At 39.6% G+C, this 19,504-nt stretch overlaps 1 protein-coding gene across 5 annotated transcripts in view; it reads right to left on the reverse strand.

Annotated features, from left to right (window-relative positions):
- Positions 1-2,144: 2,144 nt before the first annotated feature.
- The window catches only part of LOC129755442 (probable chitinase 10), a 180,005-nt gene continuing 162,645 nt past the window's right edge, over positions 2,145-19,504 (reverse strand). For all 5 annotated transcript variants that reach the window (XM_055751939.1, XM_055751938.1, XM_055751937.1 and 2 more), the window contains 7 exons: positions 11,992-12,073; positions 11,342-11,625; positions 10,101-11,273; positions 9,926-10,037; positions 8,890-9,860; positions 8,626-8,827; positions 2,145-3,809 (listed from right to left, as the gene is read on the reverse strand). In XM_055751939.1, the coding sequence (XP_055607914.1) occupies positions 3,598-3,809; positions 8,626-8,827; positions 8,890-9,860; positions 9,926-10,037; positions 10,101-11,273; positions 11,342-11,625; positions 11,992-12,073 (3,036 nt within the window). In that variant the 3' untranslated portion in view covers positions 2,145-3,597. The remainder of the gene's footprint in view (positions 3,810-8,625; positions 8,828-8,889; positions 9,861-9,925; positions 10,038-10,100; positions 11,274-11,341; positions 11,626-11,991; positions 12,074-19,504) is intronic.

Raw genomic sequence — 19,504 nt, forward strand, 5'->3', positions numbered from 1 at the left:
GCTTTTTATTCCAATTTCTTAAAGTAATTTTTTCCCATGCTTTGGTATAAATAATTGGATTTTTTAATGAATATAAAACAAAATTTTGGTTGCAACAAAATTAACCATAACAAATGCTCTTCCTAAATCTTCAACGACTATCCAGCCGGAATTTAAAAATTTAATCAGTCTGTAAAATAAAAAACACATTGTCAGCTTTCTTGTTAAATTTATGTTAAACAATGTACTTGCCGAATGATTTCCATCAAACTTCGAGCTTTTTCTTTTTCAATCACCTAAAGTTCACTTTCCAAAATAACAAAGTTCCGAATCTGACAGATCGATTGCTGATTTTCCAGCATTACGGATCAATTGCTGGAAAGTTTCCAGCAAAAAAGATCAAGTGCTGGAAAGGTCAACAAAACGAAAATGGAAAGTAGCTAATTTCCAGCAAAAATTTGGATTGCTGGCATTTACTGAAATTTTTTTTTGCTGGAAATCGAGGCAAACATTTACTGTGCAGGGACAGAAGAATCCAATATAGACAGCAAATTTTTAATTGCTTGAAACCAGCAAAATTTTGATGGTTTTTCTCCCGCTGGCTTTTCCATCAAAATTTTCAGCAATATGAATTGCTGGAAACGATTAGCAAACTGAATTGCTGGAAAACCCGCAATCTTAAAAATATGCTATCCTGGAAACCTACAAATGTTCGGTTGAAATTGATATGTTTTAATTACTTTATTATTATTGTTTCCCATAATAAGGAATACATGCATTGTTTTGTTCACAAATGTTCATTTTATTCATTCAAGTTCCCCACACAAATTTTGGCAATTTACATGTACAAATTTTGGCAATTTACAGCCGAAATTCCCTGAATTTTACCGTGGCGCAACAGCTGGGTTTGGTCAACATCGGCGATATTATCACGAATTGATTATTCTGGAAAATATGAAAATTTCGGCAGTGGTTTTGTAAATTTAATGTAAAAGGATCTACTTAAAGAATAGTTCGCCTTAGCGCATTGTTTCTTCATAAGAAAATACCGAACTGACCGATACTACAATTTTACGGTTGCACGAAAATAACAATTCCCCAATTTGACAGATCGATTACTGATTTTCCAGCAATACGGATCGATTGCTGAAAAAACCAGCAAAATATATAATGTTAACTGGTTTCAGCAATAATTTGTATTGCTGAGCGGCTCCTGTAAAAATTTTTGCTTGAAATCGAATGAAAATCTTATTGTTTATCTTCCGTTAATCCGTTGATAACACAAAGCAACGAAATTAATATTTTTCAAGGTGCAATGTGTCTCCTTTAGGGGCACTGAATTCAAATAGGTATTTATTTTTTTTCAGCTCATCTCTTTTGGATAACTTGTTAGAATAGATAAAAATTTACCTAAGAAATTTGTACACTTTTTGGCAAAACTATAGAACATTACCGGTTTCAAACCAATAAACAATTCTGGCATTTTTCAATGAAATCCGGGCAAAACGGCCGGGCTGGACTGTTCCCAAATTTTGTATTAAATATCCGGGCAATATTTAAGCGAAATATGAATCCTTGATAGAATGCAGAAGCTCGTTTGAAGTGCGCATAAAAACACGCTCTCAAACCACCGGGCTAGCTATACATGGGAATTCCGTTAATCAGTTTCTCATTGGTTCCACCAATTATCTTTAATTTAACAAAAACATGCGATATTCACCTTAAAAAAGCAAACCCTAAAGCAGCAATTGCAGTAATTTTCGGTTTTGTTCGAATTAATTTTTTACATTTTTTCTGTCATAAATGTTTTTAAAAGAAAAGGCATAAGGGCGCTGCATACATTTAGGGGTAAAAATATGTCACGATGAGAGAAACTACATATATCATCATCATCATCATCATCATTAAATGACAACTGTATTACAATATAATAAAAGAGATATTTAATCAATTTTGTTCAGACGTTCAGACTATCGATAAATTTATCTTTTTACTACATTATGTTTATTTAAATTTGACAAATGCCTGTGTTGATTTTTCGAGGATTTTCCTATCACAAACCTGTATCCATTTCTGAATAGCTTCAAAACTACACAATCTCACACGTCAAAATATTGTTGACCTATTTCAAAGCTGTTTTCGGACAGTTATCAAAACCAAAACGGTACGTTTTAAAATAAATTTATTTCTTCGGGTAAATTACAATACATATGCTACACTCTAGAGTCACTTCATATTCGTGTAATGTGTGTATCATTGATTTATTTTTCTCCGAATTCGATTTCTCTGCATTCTCCAATCCCAAGTCCTCTTCCATTATGTTGTAGTTGTTTGTGTCATTCGAATCCGTATTTTGATTTTTTGTTGCTTTCAATTCAAATCTAGTGACAACAACGGCCGGAAGTTCTAATGTAGCTGCACGATTTCTCGGATAAATAGTCAGAAACCAGTCAGCTCATTCAGCTTCCCGTGTGCACCAGTCCGCTTTGAATCCTGCTCTTCTTTAATCCTAACTCCCTTTTTCGATTTATGATTGGATGTGAGGGGGAAACAAAATTGGTTATCCTCTGCGCATGGTTTCACTTTTTTTTGATAGGTTGATCAATTTAGTTGTCGCTTTTGTAACATTCGCTTTGTTGATTTGCGTGTGTGTGTTTTGTGTGATTTCGATTTTCGCTCGGTATATACACTTAATTATCACAGATTTTATACATCTACTCAAAAAACACATTTACACAGAGTTGATTTTTTTGTTGCAGCTGGATATTTGTTGTAATTTTTTGTTTCACTCTCTGGAAAGAATTCGGAACGTCTTATTTGTTTAGTGAAGGATAATTTTGTTTACTGTTCATGTTGATGTTGTAATTTTACGAGGATTTTCTACTTTCAAAGATAAATGTTATCATTTACCTTTGTTTTATATTACTTCGTTTTTTTTCTTCGATTTTACTTTGTTTTTTCTTTCTTTCTCATCCTGTTGGGTAATCGTACTAACATATTTAACAATACTTAAGCTTAAGGCATTTCCTTAACGGTTTTGTATATAAATAGTACATGTTAGATGTATAGTTTCTAAGAGAAAAGTATGTTTGCGTGTACGTGAGTTTCCGGAATAAATTCTGTTAAATTTTGTGTTCAGTGAATGCTAAACGAATTTGAATGATCTGTTTTGAAATGAAACAACGATCTCTGTGTGAAATTTTAAAATCAAGTCTGAAGGTTTCAGATTCATGACTGATCTGCCCTGCGATTGTGTGTGAATATGTGCGAATAATTTGAAGTGTAGGGTAGAATTACGTGGGAAAATTTGAGTAAATATTTACAACAGTTTTCGACGATGGTTTGGATTGTCGCTTCCTCGAAATCCAAACTCACGTGGAGTATTTCCTGTTCAGAAGTACATCCCTGGGTAGCAATATTCGTTACTCGGACAAATTACTTTTAAGTTTTTCTCTCTGTGTAGGGACATGAATAGTGTTCTTTCTTCTTTCGTCTGTCTGTATGATTATGAAATATTTGTTCTCTCATGAATAATTGCGATTAGCTCTCCAGGACATCCAAGGATCTACTTGATTGAACCCGACGACCCCTTTCAAAGGTTGGTTCATATGAACGCTCTTAGGCAGCAGGTGGCGTCTGCGTATGGCTCTGGCAGCCTTCGACATTTTCCGGCCAATCGCACACGTTCTCATTTGGGTTGAACACCAACTGGGCGGGGCATGGCATGTGATGTTTCCGTTCTCCCTCGCACATGAAGTAGTGGGTGCAGTCGCTCTTATCCGGATGGTAGCTGATGTGACCATCTTCCTCGGCGCAGACGACCTCGTTTGCTGGAAGGGAATTGAAACAAAAAATTAGTGACCTTATACGATGGGTTTTTATAATTACATATCTAGGAATCGGTATGTGACTTCAACGCGTAAGCTTGATTTTTCCTGTTTTGTATTTTTGAAAAGTGGACTACACCTAATTTGTAAGAGTTTATTCAAAGGCTGTGGAATGGCGGCTTTTGAATACTTCTCGAAGATACAGGACCCGTAAGTAGCTCTTACCCTCCCTTGCTTATGAAGACTTTGGCAATGTGCTTGAATACTATTGGACCTTTTAGGCAAGACAATCTGTGATCTTCGGTTGCCCACCCTAACATTCGGGGGTTTACTTCTGAGGCTGGGCTTTTTACAGGATTAAGGGTAAGGTAAGGGTAAAGTGTGAACACTCCCCTGCAATTTGAGATCTAGCATTTATATTATAAACCATAACATACACAGTAAGAAAGTAACCAAGTCCGTTTTATTAAGGGATCTTAGGCATTCTCTTGTTTTGCAGCTTGCCCAACGCCACCGATAGATTTTCTAATCGGCCCTAGGGCAGACCGAGGATCTCGTGAGCTCTCCAGAGCAGCAGGAATTCAAAATTTCCCTCATGATCAAACCCTGACCGTGATAAAGGAACTGACAGCACTAGTTGAGTGTCCAAGAAAAAAAATATCCTTATGTGCAACGTATAAGTTCTAACTTCAGCTTTCTTGGACACTAAGTGATTTTTTTTTAGAATTTCGTGGCAGATCTACAATCTTTTCCGAAGCATGCTTTTCGGATTTTTTTTTCTTAGACTTTGAATAACGGATGTTTCTCGACTGGCAACTTTGTCTTGATTGGACCGAAGTCATCGACTTGCAACTTTACCTTCACTGAACCGAGGTCATCATCTGGCTACTTTTCCTAGATTGGACCAAAGTCCTCGTCTGGCGACTTTGTCTTGATTGGACTTAAGCCCTTAACTGAACTGGAGTCCTCAACTGGAAGTCTTTAACTGGACCGAAGACTTCAACTGGCAACTATGCATTGACTGGACAGAAGTCCTTAAATGGACCGAAGTCCTAAAGTAGGCCGAAGTTCTAAACTGGGCCGAAGTCCTTAAATGGACCAAAGTCCTCAACTGGAACGAAGTCCTAAACTGGACAGAAGTCCTAAACTGGACAGAAGTCCTAAACTGGACCTCAGTCCTTAACTGGACCGAAGTCCTCAACTGGATTCAAGTCCTCAACTGGACCGAAGCCCTTAACTGGGCCGAAGTCCTAAACTGGACCGAAGTCCTCAACTGGACTGGTGTCTTCGACTGGACCGAAGTCCTCAACTGGACTTAAGTTCTCAACTGGACCGAAGCCCTTAACTGGACCGAAGTCCTTAACTGGACTGAAGTTCTCAACTGGATCGAAGCCCTCAACTGGACCGAAGTCCTCAACTGGAACGAAGTTCTCGACTGGACCGAAATTCTCGTCTGGCAACTATGCACTAACTGGACCGAATCCTTTAACAGGGCCGAAGTCCTAAACTGAACTGATGTCTTCGACTGGACCGAAGTCCTTAACTGGACCGAAGTCCTAAACTGGACCGAAGTCCTAAACTGGACCGAAGTCCTTAACTGGACCGAAGTCCTAAACTGGACCGAAGTTCTAAATTGTACCGAAGTTCTCAACTGGACCGAAGCCCTCAACTAGACCGAAGACCTAAACTGGACCGAAATCCTCAACCGGAACGAAGACCTCAACTGGCAACTACGCATTGACTGGACAGAAGTCCTTAAATGGACCGAAGTCCTAAACTGGACCGAAGTCCTCAACTGGACCGATGTCTTCGACTTTACCGAAGTCCTTAACTGGGCTGAAGTCCTAAACTGGACCGAAGTCCTCAATTGGACCGAAGTCCTAAACTGGACTGAAGTCCTCAACTGGACCGAAGCCCTTAACTGGACCGAAGTCCTCAACTGGAACGAAGTTCTCGACTGGACCGAAGTTCTCGTTTGGCAACTATGCCTTGACTGTACCGGAGTCCTAAACTGGACTGAAGTCCTCAACTGGACCAAAGTCCTTAACTGGACCGAAATCCTAAACTGGACCGAAGTCCTTTACTGGACCGAAGTCCTAAACTGGAATGAAGTCCTCAACTGTACCGATGTCTTCGACTGGACCAAAGTCCTAAACTGGACTGAAGTCCTCAACTGGGCCGAAGGCCTTAACTGGACCGAAATCCTAAACTGAACTGAAGTCCTCAACTGGACCGAAGCCCTTAACTGGATCGAAGACTTAAACTCGACCGAAGTCCTAAACTGGACCGAAGTCTTCAACTGGAACGAAGTCCTCAACTGGACCGATTTCTTAGACTGGACCGGAGTTCTAAACTGGATCGAAGCCCTTAACTGGACCGAAGTCCTAAACTGGACTGAAGTCCTCAACTGGACCGGAGTTCTAAACTGGACCGAAGCCCTTAACTGGACCGAAGTCTTCAACTGAACCGATGTCTTTGACTGGACCGAAATCCTAAACTGGACTGAAGTCCTCAACTGGACCGAAGCCCTTAACTCGACCGAAGTCCTCAACTGGAACGAAGTTCTCGACTGGACCGAAGTTCTCGTCTGGTAACTATGCCTTAACTGGACCGGAGTTCTAAAATGGGCTGAAGTCCTCAACTGATCCGAAGTTCTTAACTGGACCAAAATCCTAAACTGGACCGAAGTCCTTTACTGGACCGGAGTCCTAAACTGGACTGAAGTCCTCAACTGGATCGAAGTCCTTAACTGGACCGAAGTCTTCGACTGGCAACTAAACTGGCCTTTACTAGCGATTCTGCCTTTCGATTACTTACCAAACTTTCAAATTACTAAAGAAGGGCATTCTGCCCGCGAACTGACGGTTTTTCACCAATATGACAGGTGGTCCGGGAGCCCGCGTGAATCGAGCTGTCGGAGAGTCGATGAATATCGACATATCGAGGGGTGTTCGAATGTAAATGTCGATATACACACTGAGATCAATTCATCCTAACAAATCAACTACTCTCAGGCAAGACCTGGTAACTGAGTGGCAAACGGCGGAGTACAAGAAAAAGGTGACTTCGGAAGCCAAACGAAATCCCAAATCCCAAAAGTGAAGTGAAGGAAATGTGGAGGGAAGTGAAGGGAATAGCTAGGTACGTGTGCTAAGAAAGGAAGAGCCCATTGGAGGATAAACCTGGATGAGCTCACGACGTCGTAATAATTAAGAAAAACAATAAGCAAGCAGTGTAACATATGTTGGGTTCAGCTTTTGATACGGCTGAGGACTGGCCCTCCTAAGACTCGAACGATGCCTAGGCTTCCAGTGTTTAAAACGAACACAAACACATACAGAATCTAAATAAAAGTTGATGTTTCATTGAAGAGATTCCTTTTTCTTAACTCAAAGAATTCATCTTTCAAGGATATGATAGCTAGCTTCTTACAAATGCTAAAACCACTAATCCACAGAAAATGTACTATGTATGCCGTGACCGGGATTCAATCTCATGCCCGCTGGCTTAGAAGACTTGAAGGCGATCCTCTACGCGACGGGCTGCGGCTCTAGCAGCAAAGGCAGAACTAAGAGCTTCGCTGACGAGGCGGCGAAACTGATCACTTAGCGGCTATATCTACAGTAAGCTAGACCGTTTTATAAGTGACTATCAGCCTTCAATATGGTGGTGGACCCACTCTGCAGGCGTAGAAGTTGTTCAACGAAACCTTAAGCACAATTCACATCAGCTATATTAGCATATGGTGATTGAGAAGATGATTGAGTTGTGCTGGTATCAGATCCACATCGCAGGGTTGGCAAGCTGAACGTAGAACTGCTGAATATAGTAACTACCAAAAGCCCCCGCAGACTTGTGAGTCCATGGTTTGGAACTTTTCAGAGAATTGAGTGATTTATTCAGAGATCCTCTGATACTTATCAGAAACGTTCCGTCGCTCGTGCAAAAATATGTGTACAGGATTTGATAATTGAACTGCTAAATGCCTTAATTCAACATTTTTTGTTACCTTCCAGAAATACGGATCTAGTTCAACAGAATGTCGTTAACCATTTAACTGGTGAGCATTCTAAAGGATTCATTTCTAGGTCGAAGTAGAGTTGGCTGGACTTCAGTCCAATGGACTGACTGGAGTATATTTGAAGCCGAAGTCGACTTCAAAAACATGAAGGCGTGGAAGCCTTAAAGTGACTTCTTGCGGAACCATGTGATGAAATATGGCAAGAGCATTTGTGAGCCTCGTACGAGGCGTTTCTGCAACGATTTTAAACCTAAATGGCAGAGATCCTGTTTATCTCGGACTTGCTAAAGAAAGATGTTTCTTGCTACAGCCATAAGGACACACATAACGTAAGAAAATACCCTTGAGAGGCGTCGATGGCCAACTGGCAGCAGCTGTGGACAGCTCAGAGGGAGAGAGGAACTGAGCTGATCGTTTGAACTTAAACGTCGGGAAACGGATAAAGAAAAGGCATAGTGGAGTGGACTTCTTCATGATGCAGTTCTTGATCGATCATGAAGTACCTCCACCGGTTTCGACTTGTAGGCTTGCCTCAACTTCCGGTGACTCGAACGAGATATCCAAACGTGTAGTTTTTGACTGCCGATAACACGAAAAAATCGTTCCAATATATGTACTTATTATTTGCGGACCGAGTGCGACAGTCGCCAAAGTGGAGCAGAGGTCACAAACATTTGACGTGCGGTCAGTACTGTGTTTGCCCGTATTTGATTGGCTTCAAGAGTAGTTGGAGCTTGCAGCTGTCTGCGGTCTGCGAATCGTACAGAATGACTGTTCTGATAGAATCTAACTACTTACGATCCTTGGTGGTGTAAGCTCCCCGTGGTCCATGCGTCTCGTAGGGTCCATCGTACTCCAGTGCCACCTTGTAGTCCTTCAGTTCGTTGTTGAGGACATTCAACAGTGGGAACTTGCCATTTCCACATCGCCCCGAGAAATCGTCCATATCGATCGACCAAACCATAATACCTCCGAAGCCCATATCCTTCAGCCATTCCATCTGCGAAAAAAAAAGAGATGAAAATTTAAAGGCGTAAAATTTTAAAGAATCACCGAACATACCTTCGTCTTCAACGATCGTTCATCGTCGAATCCAACCCACTGATCCTTGCGGTAGGCAAACGGTACCTGCTGTTCCGAGTCCCACACCAGCGTAGTGTTATCGATTCCCAGGAAGGCGCAGATTTCGTAGTAGCTCAGGAAGCCGGCTTCGTTGGTGAACTTACCGGGCATTCCGCCACCGGAAGCTGGAGCTCCGATATCGAACTGGGTATTGTTGACTAGGGTGAAGGATCGTCCGTAGGTGGGCATTCCGATGAGCAGTTTTTCCTTGGGGGCACCCTGTTTAACCCATTCCCGGGCGCTGAAGTCAACGGTCAGTTTCTTCTGGTAGGCTGAGGCTGAGTCTAGGGGATAAAGGGGCGAGTTGTGTCCAACTTGACGTTCCCATTGGCCGTGGAAGTCGTAGGTCATGACGTTGATGAAGTCCAGGTATTTGGAGATCTCCGGAACGTCGTATCCGGCAGCGATAGCTTCGAAAGAGGCTGGAACGGCGGCTGTCAGAAGTAGACGTGGTTGTCCAGAGGTCTTGGCTTCTCCTTCGAAGGCGATACGGAGTTCACGGAGTAAGTCAACGTAGGCTTTACGGTCATCGGCTCCACGTGGGTATTCCCAGTCCACGTCCAAACCGTTGAATTGGTACTCCCGCAGGAATTCGATAGCTTCGTAGACGAACTGGTTCATGCGGAACACGTTTGAGGTGAGCTCTTTGAAGGGAGTAGATCCGAAGGCCCATCCACCGATAGCCAGCAGGATTTGGAGGTCTGGGTTCTGTTCTCGGAGAGCAATCACAGCGTCGTACATATCCGGATCGTTCTCGTTGGCTTCAGTAAGTTTGTGGTCCTTAAGGGTGGCGAAGGCGTACACGACGTGGGTGCAAAGTTTAGGGTCGATGTCCTTGGGTTCAAACTTTCCGGCTCCCGGACGCTTGGCGGACCAGCTCGTTAGGTAACAGAACACTTGACCGGGGCGGGCTAGAAATTCAACGGTTATTTTAATGTAGATTAATAAGTGTATACTGAAGGTGCGTGAAACTTACAGTTTTTCTCGATTGTAGCCAGTCCCTGCTTGATGATCTTTTTCTGGGGTTTCTGAACCTTATTTAGCAGTTCGGAGACGGAAATCTTGATCGGAGCTGGTTTTTCAACTTCCTGTAAAAGCATAAAAATTTGTTGGCTATCTACTTCCAAAAATAATTACGAGTTTCAACCCACCTTCTCCTGGATAGTTGCAGCAACCTCGGACCAGTTGACATCCTTGGCATCCTTTCCTCGGCTAACTCCACGAAGTTCCTCACGCATAGCTCCAATTAGTGGGTACTTGACATTTCCACCGCAAACTGTTCCGCTAAAGTCGTCCATATCAACGGTCCAAACCATAGCTCCCGCGTATCCATTAGTCTTGATCCACACCATCTTATTACGGATCGATCGTTCATCATCGAAGCCAACCCACTGGTCTCCATCAACCATGTAAGGGACCTTCATTTCTTCGTCCCAGATGTAGACGGCACCGTTGAGCAGCATCTCGCATACCTCGTAGTAGGCCAGGAAACCAGATTCCTTAGTGTATTCTCCAGCTTTGCCTCCTCCGCTGGCTGGTGAGTTGACCTTGTAGCGATCTGTATTGGCAAGGGTGAATGATCGTCCATAGGTTGGCATGCCGATGACTAGTTTGTCCTTGGGAGCTCCCATCTTAACCCACAGATTAGCTGCGAAATCTACCGAGAGTTGCTTGCGCCATTCAGAGTCAGACGAGGGAGCATACAAGGGGGCATTGTGTCCAGTCTCTCGTTCCCATTTGCCATGAAAATCGTAGGCCATAAGATTAATGAAGTCCAGGTAGCTAGCCACAGCAGGGACATCGTATCCTCCTCGAACATTGTCCGGACCAACTGGGACGGCAGCCGTCAGCAGCAGTCGTGGTTGACGAATTTCCTGAGATTCGGCCTCGAACGCTTCCCTCAGCTCCTTCAACAGCAGCACGAAGTTCTTCTTGTCGTCCGATCCCTTCGGGTACTCCCAATCCATATCCAGCCCGTCGAAGTTACGCTGACGCAGGAACGGGATAGCTGAGTAGATGAAGGTCTGTCGAGCGTACCGGGTAGCGGACATCTCCTTGAACTTCTGGGTTCCGAACGACCAACCACCGATGGCCAGCAGGATCTTCAACGACGGATTTGCCTTCTTCAGGGACATAATACGATCGTAGAGACCGGTTTTGCCATCCTTGGTTTCATCGTTACTTTCGAACGAACTGAGCTTGCCCTTTTTCAACCAACCAAAGGCGAAGATCACGTGGGTACAGAGATCAGCTGGGATGTCCTCCGGAACGAACTTTCCTAGCTTGGTACGGTACTGGGACCAGTTCGTATAGTAACACACGATCTATAAAAAAAAGAAAAACAAATATTATCAATACCCTTTACCGAACAAATCTCCCAACAAAAAAACACCTTGTAACCATCTTTGTCCTGAACCTTCTTAGTGACCAGGGAGTTGGTGCTAGCTGCTCCAGCTACAACGGCGGCTCCCGCAGCTCCACCTGCTAACGCAGCGGCCGCGGTTCCACCTCGCGTCTTGGACCGCACCCGAAACCGATTGGTGGCTGATGCTGGGGCCTGATCGGACCGGTCCTGGGCCTGCTTTTTCACAGGGATCTGATTGTCCTCTTCCGCTGGTGTTTGCTTAGCTGTCGACGACGACTTCAGGCTGGTGGGTCGGCGTATTCTTCGCTTTGCTGGGAAGTTTGATTTCAAAACAAATGGTAAAGGATTGGCTTAGAATTTAGGAATTAAGTACAATGAATGATTGCAGGAAACGGCAACAGATAAAAATCAGCTCAATTTCAAGTGATGACTTTAGGGAAGCCGTTTGTCAGCCAGCTTAAGCAACCCTATCGGATCATCAATCAAACGAGGGGGTGATTGTTTTCTGTGCCAAGTCGGTTCAAAATTTATGATCTAGTTTGGGTGATAAATTGTTATTATTTATTTCTAACGGCTACCGACTTCAGCTGACTGAAGGCGGTAAACCTAGGCCCAAAGAGCGTGATATTTGAAACAGAATGTCAAGCGGATTCAAGTTTGTTTTTTCTGCTACTTACTCTGTGCGCTGTCTGTGGCTTGTGAGAAGATGGCGATGATGATGCATAGTACTATTGCTATTCTAAAGATCCGAGGTGTTAGCTGGAAATAGAGAAAAAGAGAACGGATGGAGGGGATTAGTTGAGATTTAAGATGAATGGGATAAAATTGACATTATCGGAAAACTGTGAATTGTACAAACATTACATATCTATGAGATTATTGAAATCTTTGGAAGATAAAATGAAAAATTTTCACACGAGGGTAGTGTTGGATCTTTTTCAAGATTTTTCTTTATTGAAAATTCACTCATTCAAAATTGTATCCAGTCCAGAGAAAGGCTTGTTTTTCATACTTAGCTGGAATTAATGTTCCAATATGTCCAATTGTGTCGAAAACAAGCTCCTGTCGAACGCTTAGGACTTTACCCTGATGCAAAATAATAACTTACATTCAAACGATGAAAATTCAGCCCAGTCCCATTCATGATTTTCTATATTTCCACAAATCTTTAGTTCAAATTACTAGGGCATTACTGCAGTTTTCCACTACTTTATATAAAGGAAAACATTAATTCTATAACCTGTCTTTAGATTTGTAAAACGTTTAACTGCATTTATAAAATAACTGAATATTGCCCTACAATCTGATGATTTTATGTTTTGTAAGATAAATTCCCATTTGAGTTGATAAGATGATTTAATATTATATTTCGGTCTATTTTCTACATATTTCTTTACAAGCTGCACAATTTTTTTTTCTACAACAATAAAAAAAAATCTAGAATCACCTAAATGTTCTTGCAAAATTGTGAAAATTGTGAAGCAAAACAATGATTAGATACCAATTTCATTGAATTCGTTCCATAAACCTGTCAATTTGATGCTGCATGCTACAGGTGTCGATGTATTTGTCTTGATTTCATACCGGCTAACAAGTTCTGGGTAACAATTGTTGAAAATTTCAGGGTTTAACATTGATTTTTTTTATTCATCATTTTATTCATTTTTTGGGAAAATGGGAAAACTTTGGAATTTTAAAACGCTAGCAAACCTTCATAATATATAGGGGTGATAAGGGCATAATGACCACCTTAAGGAGGACGCATATTTTTCCATAGAAAAAAGCTATAATACACCGAAAATAATTTTCACTTTAAAGGTAAGTGACATCTGGAGTGAATTTTCGCCATACGTAAATTCATGTGAATTTTAAGTGACCGTCAAGTGAAATCACTTAAGTGAGCGATCAAGTGAATTTCAAGTGAATGGCAAAGTCAATTTCAAATGTTTGCTCAGGTCATTAATATCTTTCAGTTGTAGTGGTTTTTAGGTGAAATTTCAGAATATCAAACATTAATCAACTTTGTTACTACAAAACAATTATTTATTTAAAAAAATACATCGTAAAAAAACGTCACTTTTTCTCCTTATTTGGGTTCAAACATATTTTTCGGCTTCGAAAAATCATTGACTTCCTCACTTTGACGAGACATTCGGGTTGATCTTTTCTGAAATAATAATAAAAAAAATTAAATTTAACTAGTATTTATTGTTTTGCATGATACTTACTTTAATTTCACTTAAATATTTCCAAAATAAATCATCATCGGAAAACGTATCCGAAACCTGATTGCTTCAAAAAGGTCTTTGCGACGTGTTAACCGGTTCACACGATGTTTCTGTCGGCCGACCTATGGAAAATATCATTGTTTAATAACATATAAATTACTTTAATTCTGCACCTACCAACTCAAACAAACCTCTGTTGTTTCTTTTCCAAACAACAATGAAACAATCAATACTGACATTGTTGACATTCGCTATGCAAAAAATCACTTGAATTTTAAGTGATGGGCAAGTGAATATTGGCTTAAGTGACCGGTCAAGTGGATTTCAAGTGAGCATCGAAGACATTCAATGCCGGTCACTTAAAACTCAAGTGATGAGCTAGTGTATATTGATTCGGTCACTTAAAATTCAAATGAGAGGCAAGTGAAATGTACATGAGCCACTTGAAATGAAGAAATTCACTGAGTTTTCACTTTTAAGTGAATCTTCTAGTGTTTTTTAAATGTGATTTTGGGTTCAGTGTATGTAAGTTACATCATTTTTTCGTGTTCAGACAATAAAACAATCTATTTCCTAACTGGCTGAAACTTCAAAAAGTAGATAAACACGTTTAAAAATGCATTTTAAAAATTTTTGCTAATGCTGAAAATCAGTCACTGTAGACGCATAATGAGAACCACCCTGGAGCAGTATGGGCACCATTAATCGGGGAACGATGAGCGTTTTCTACCGTAGAATCTAGTCGCGAATTCAACTGGCTGGGAAACACTCTAATCAGTGCATATTCATTAAAGTTAGAGGCAGAAAAGTGCATTTTGCACCTTCGCTAGAACAAATGAGGCCCAATTTTCAAACAAACTTGTGGCTCGCTGAGCGACCTCTTTCACTGAACCCAAATTCACTCTTAAAATACACATGATTTTTCACTTAAAAACAAGGATCCAGTGATTTTCTTCCATTCAAGTGCGACATATACATTTCACTTGGCAGTCACTTAAATTTCAAGTGAATTCATCCACATTCACTTCAGGCGTCACTTGAATTTAAAGTGAAAAAAAATATTCACTTCCCCATCACTTGAATTTCAAGTGAATGTCGGGTTGTAATTGTTTTTATTTTCAGAGTTCAAAATGGCAAATTCTAAAGAGCAGCGTTTAAAGCTTATGCTGTATTTGGATTTTCCCAATTCTTTACCAGGCGATTTTGGCGGTAGTTTGTGTTAAACGTGATGTAAGAAAGTTATTTAAAGGTGTTATCATGTTTCAGTTTGTGGGTTGAACCGGACAGATTTTCTGGTTTGCAGCAGGGAAGATTTAGAAGTCGCACTATCCGCAGTAACCGATCTGCCTTGGGATAACGATGGAATTTTCCAATCAATAAATGTATGGCGAAAGCGTAATGTATGTATTTGAAATAATCAACTAGAAACTTACTTAGAAATTCAGATAAATTTCACTCGAACGTCATAGTGTAATTCACTTGACCGAGTGAATTCACTGGACCCATCACTTAAAATTCAAATGAAATTACGTATGGCGAGAATTTACTACAGATGTCACTTATTTTTTAAGTGAAAATTATTTTGGGTGTAGAACATAGCTCTGTTTTTGGATCACCCTAAGCTAGGTGTAGAACATTTGAAAGATTGTCGGTTCCCAAAAACAAAACTTGAACGGTTTGAAATAACTTTTTTGAATAAATCAAAAAATGAATCATTCTTCTAAAATACAGAAAAATTGATCTTTGTTCGTAATATTTGTGAAGGATACAGACAGGGGGATGTAGTTCTATTCAACCCGTGCGGAACTCTCAGATTTAAACTTTTTTTTTTCAGATTTAAGCTTTTTTCATATTTGAGCTTGTATCTCCAATGCTTTCAAGGCAAAAAAGCTTAAATCTAAGGAAAAAAAAGCTTAAAAACTAGATTCACTTACACTTAGCAAATAGATGTTGGTCACACGATACATAGAGAAATCGTATAGCATTGCATCCCCCTGGATACAGATAAGCAAGATAAAATATCAATGTAGAAAATGGTATTGATTGCTGATTTCTTCCTAAACATGCTATAAGATGAGGAAAAAGTACCAGTCGGGGATTAAAATTCAATAAAATAAATACGTTATAGTGTCTATAATTAGAGAAAAAAAACAAAAATACTTTAACTTTAGCAAAAAGCGATCCCGTGAGATGATTTTTTGAAGGTTTTTGAAAAAAAGTCAAGGCAAAGGTTTCAAAATATAGTGCTTATTTAAATTTTGAGAGGAAATTTTGTCAAAAAAAAAAGCATTGCGAAAATTACCGTCAATAACTACAATTTATATCTTATCGAATTGAAAAGACAACCTAAGAGAAGATTAAGGTTAGAAGCGAGTCGAGAGGACAGCTTGAAATTAGTGAAAAAACGGGTCACGAGGACAGCTTTAATATCTTATTAAATTGAAAGTCAAGCGGGTTGAGAAGATTTCTTGCGATAAGATCAGACTTTGAAGCGAGTCGAGAGGACAGCTTAATTATCTTATTAAGTTGAGAATCAAGCGGATTGAGAGGACAGCTTGAAATAAGATAAAGTTTTAAAATGAGTCGAGAGGACGGCTTGAAATTTGCAAATGCGGGTCGAGAGGACAGCTTTAATATCTTATCGAATTGAAAATCAAGCGAGTTGAGAGGACAACTTGCGATAAGATCAGACTTTGAAACGAGTCGAGATAAGATTAAGTTTTGAAGCGAATCGAGTAGACGGCTTGGAATGTGCGAAAGCGAGCCGAGAGGACAGCCTTAATATCTTATCGAATTGAAAATCAACGAGTTGAGAGGACAGCTTGCGATAAGATCGGACTTTGAAGCGAGTCGAGAGGACAGCTTGGAATTTGAAACAAGCGGGTCGAGAGGACAGCTTTAGTATCTTATTAAATTGATAGTCAGGCGGGTTGAGCGGACAGCACGAGATAAGATTGAACTTTAAAGCGAGTCAAGAGGACAGCTTGGAACTTGAATATAACAGGTCAAAAGCACAGCTGAATTATTTTGCCAAATTGAAAATTAAACGAGATGAGAGGACAGCTTGAGATAAGATTAAACTTTATAGCGAGTCGAGAGGACAGCTTAGAACTTGGAAAAAGGGATTCCGGATGAATGCTTTATTATCTTACCATATTGAAAATCAAACGAGATGGGAGGACAGTTTGAGATAAGTTTGAACTTGAAAACTAATCGACAGCTCGAAATTAGGAAAAAGCGGGTCGAGAGAACAGCTTTAATAACTGATCCGATGGAAAATCAAGCAGGTTGAAATGATAGCTTATACTAAGAATGAATCATACAGCGTGTCGAGAGGTCAGCTGAAATAAATTGATCAAAATTGAAAGCGAGTATAAAAAAATAACTTAGGATTGGAAAAAAGCTAAAATATTAAAGGAAAGTTTTGAAAGCGATTCGAAAAGGCAGTTTGAATTAATTGTTTAGAGTTCAAGTCAGTGGATCACTTGAAATTGGAAAGTGTTTTGAGAATACAGCTTCTTATTAAATTAATGATCGAACGGGTTGCGAAGAAAGTTTGACGGCTTGAGTTGACGGCTTGAACATTATTTTAGAAACCACCGCCTGTGTGCTGAGCTTATCTTCAAATTTATGTGAGAGGATACGTTTGGACCAAAATGCTCAATCTTCGGTGAATCAATTTGACCTTGACAAGCATTTTAAAGTGTGATATAGGATGAAAATTCCTCTCATGTGTGTTTTTATCGGCTGATTGAATCAAAAGATTATAATAACACGTTATGTTCTATGGCGTCTCTCTGTGCCCATAATGATTATATTTTCCTCAAAAATCTAATCAAAATCCAATCCAATATCCGGTGGCACTTCCGAGCTTCGGATCTCCAGACAGCTCTGCACAAAGCTAATGGATTCAAATCTCTGAGAAAAAAAACTTTAAAGTTTAAAATTTGTTAAAGTTTATTTAAAATTTATCATATTAAATTTTGCAGTCATGTTTATTATTATAAAATGCAGACAAATGTCAGGAATGAGAAACGTGACAGACCACACTAAGTAACTCACGATGTGTCTAATTTATGCGATTTGGTAAAACCGGGAGTTTCCAACCATCGCTTAAGATATGTTTGCTTACAATTTATCTGGCTGCGGTTTAACCATCTCATGGTATGATGCCAATGCCTGATTATGGCACCTGGGTATTCCGCTAAAGTAGATGCGCCCGCGTGTGAATTATGCAACAAATGCAATAACCTAACCTAGGCGTCTTCTCACAAAAGTCTGCGCCAGACTCATGGGAATTGTTCCCATGGATGATGAGCAGTGGTTGTCTGCGTTCATCGCAAAAAAAAAAAAATAAAACAAAAATGCGATAGATGTTGTCAGAAAATCGTTGGGCTGTTGATTGGTGCCAGGTTTTAGTGATAAAGTCAAAATGAGTGATGGAATAAATTGCAAATTATACGGACCATCTCAAATTAAAAAAAAAAAAGAAAATATAAATGCAACCAATTTTCAGCAATTAAACTTTGATGAAAATTTGAACAGAAAACAAAGAATTATGAGTTCATTCTACACAACTATTGTCATTGATTGCAGTCTACTAATCATATTCTAAATTTGACATTAACATAGTTTTTATCAGGCTGCTATAGTTTTTATGAATAATAAAACTGAAAAAAAATACTTAAATGTTATAAAATTATTCACGATATTTTTGTGTATAAATGTAGTTTGTACAATTTTCAACTCTGGTTTGCCAAAAAAAAAAAATATTTAAACAGTTTGTTCCAAGTTTCATCTAGAAACTTGATGAAGACAAGTTTTAATTTTTTGCAAGCTTTTTTTTGAAAAATTTAACCATAGAAGAGAATTTGTTTTTATTCAGATAGTACAAGGTGCCAGCAAAAAAAAAGCTCAGAGGAGAGGTTGGGAGCTGTACTTGACCGCAATTTTTGCGCACACATCAGCACAAAATAATTGCTTGAGCTCAAACGCTCGAGACCATACATACATGTGGCTGCTAGAAACTGGCAGCTGGCAGCCCCTGGGCGCAAACTTAGTGACTGACTTCTACTTACTTACTTAGAACCAACTCTACCGGTTGATTTGAGCTTAAGAGAATTGGTTGTTTTTTTTTAAGAATTCATTTTGTCTAGCGATATAGCCAGAAGGGAACCTCTCAATGGAGTAGGTTATTCGGCAATTTTTCATGGTTAAACCCCGGGGAAGGTGGGTGAGCTTTTACTTACTACCCCTTCTTGAGGTTCCACGTGCGTGTCGCTAATTATGTGTTGTTTATGGGCAACATGATTCACGTTATTGTTTTTTTTTAAATTTCATTGCAATGTTTGCTAGCTTCAGGCGCGTGCTTTCCGTCGACTAACAAAAGATCGTCGACGGTCAGGTTTGAATTCTGTCATTTCAATCTGGAAAGTTATTCACATCGATTTCATTCTAAAATAATCCTTTAATTAACTGAAGAAAATGGAAAAACTTGAATATTTGTATCTATCCAATGAGAATTTACAAATCTATGTATTTTTGTTGAAATTGTGGGAAATGACTAACAGAATGAAGGGAAGAATTTGGAGATTTAATCCTTGTGGTGACTTGATTCCTTACTTATATCTCGAAGACGAAATGTCTTACAAAGATTAAATGTTCTAGAAAAAATGATCCAGTTTTGGGTTTGTGAGCTTTGTTTGAAAAATTTCACCAAAATGTGACCTGAAGTTTGGAAAATCTTCCACAACTGTAAAATGTTTCTCCTAGGGAAAATTAGAACAAAAATATTAATTCCAATAGGTCAATCGTTAGAGTATAATATGAATTTAAAAATTATAAAAGCAATGACAAACTCTCAACTTTTTTTCCAGAATTTTTTTTTCCTAAAATGTTCTTTTAATGTATGTATCCATCATGAGTGCACGGATTTACCGCTATTTCTGCCTAAGTTTATGTT

This window comes from Uranotaenia lowii, chromosome 3, assembly GCF_029784155.1.
Source record: "Uranotaenia lowii strain MFRU-FL chromosome 3, ASM2978415v1, whole genome shotgun sequence".
Taxonomy (NCBI): Eukaryota; Metazoa; Arthropoda; class Insecta; order Diptera; family Culicidae; genus Uranotaenia; species Uranotaenia lowii.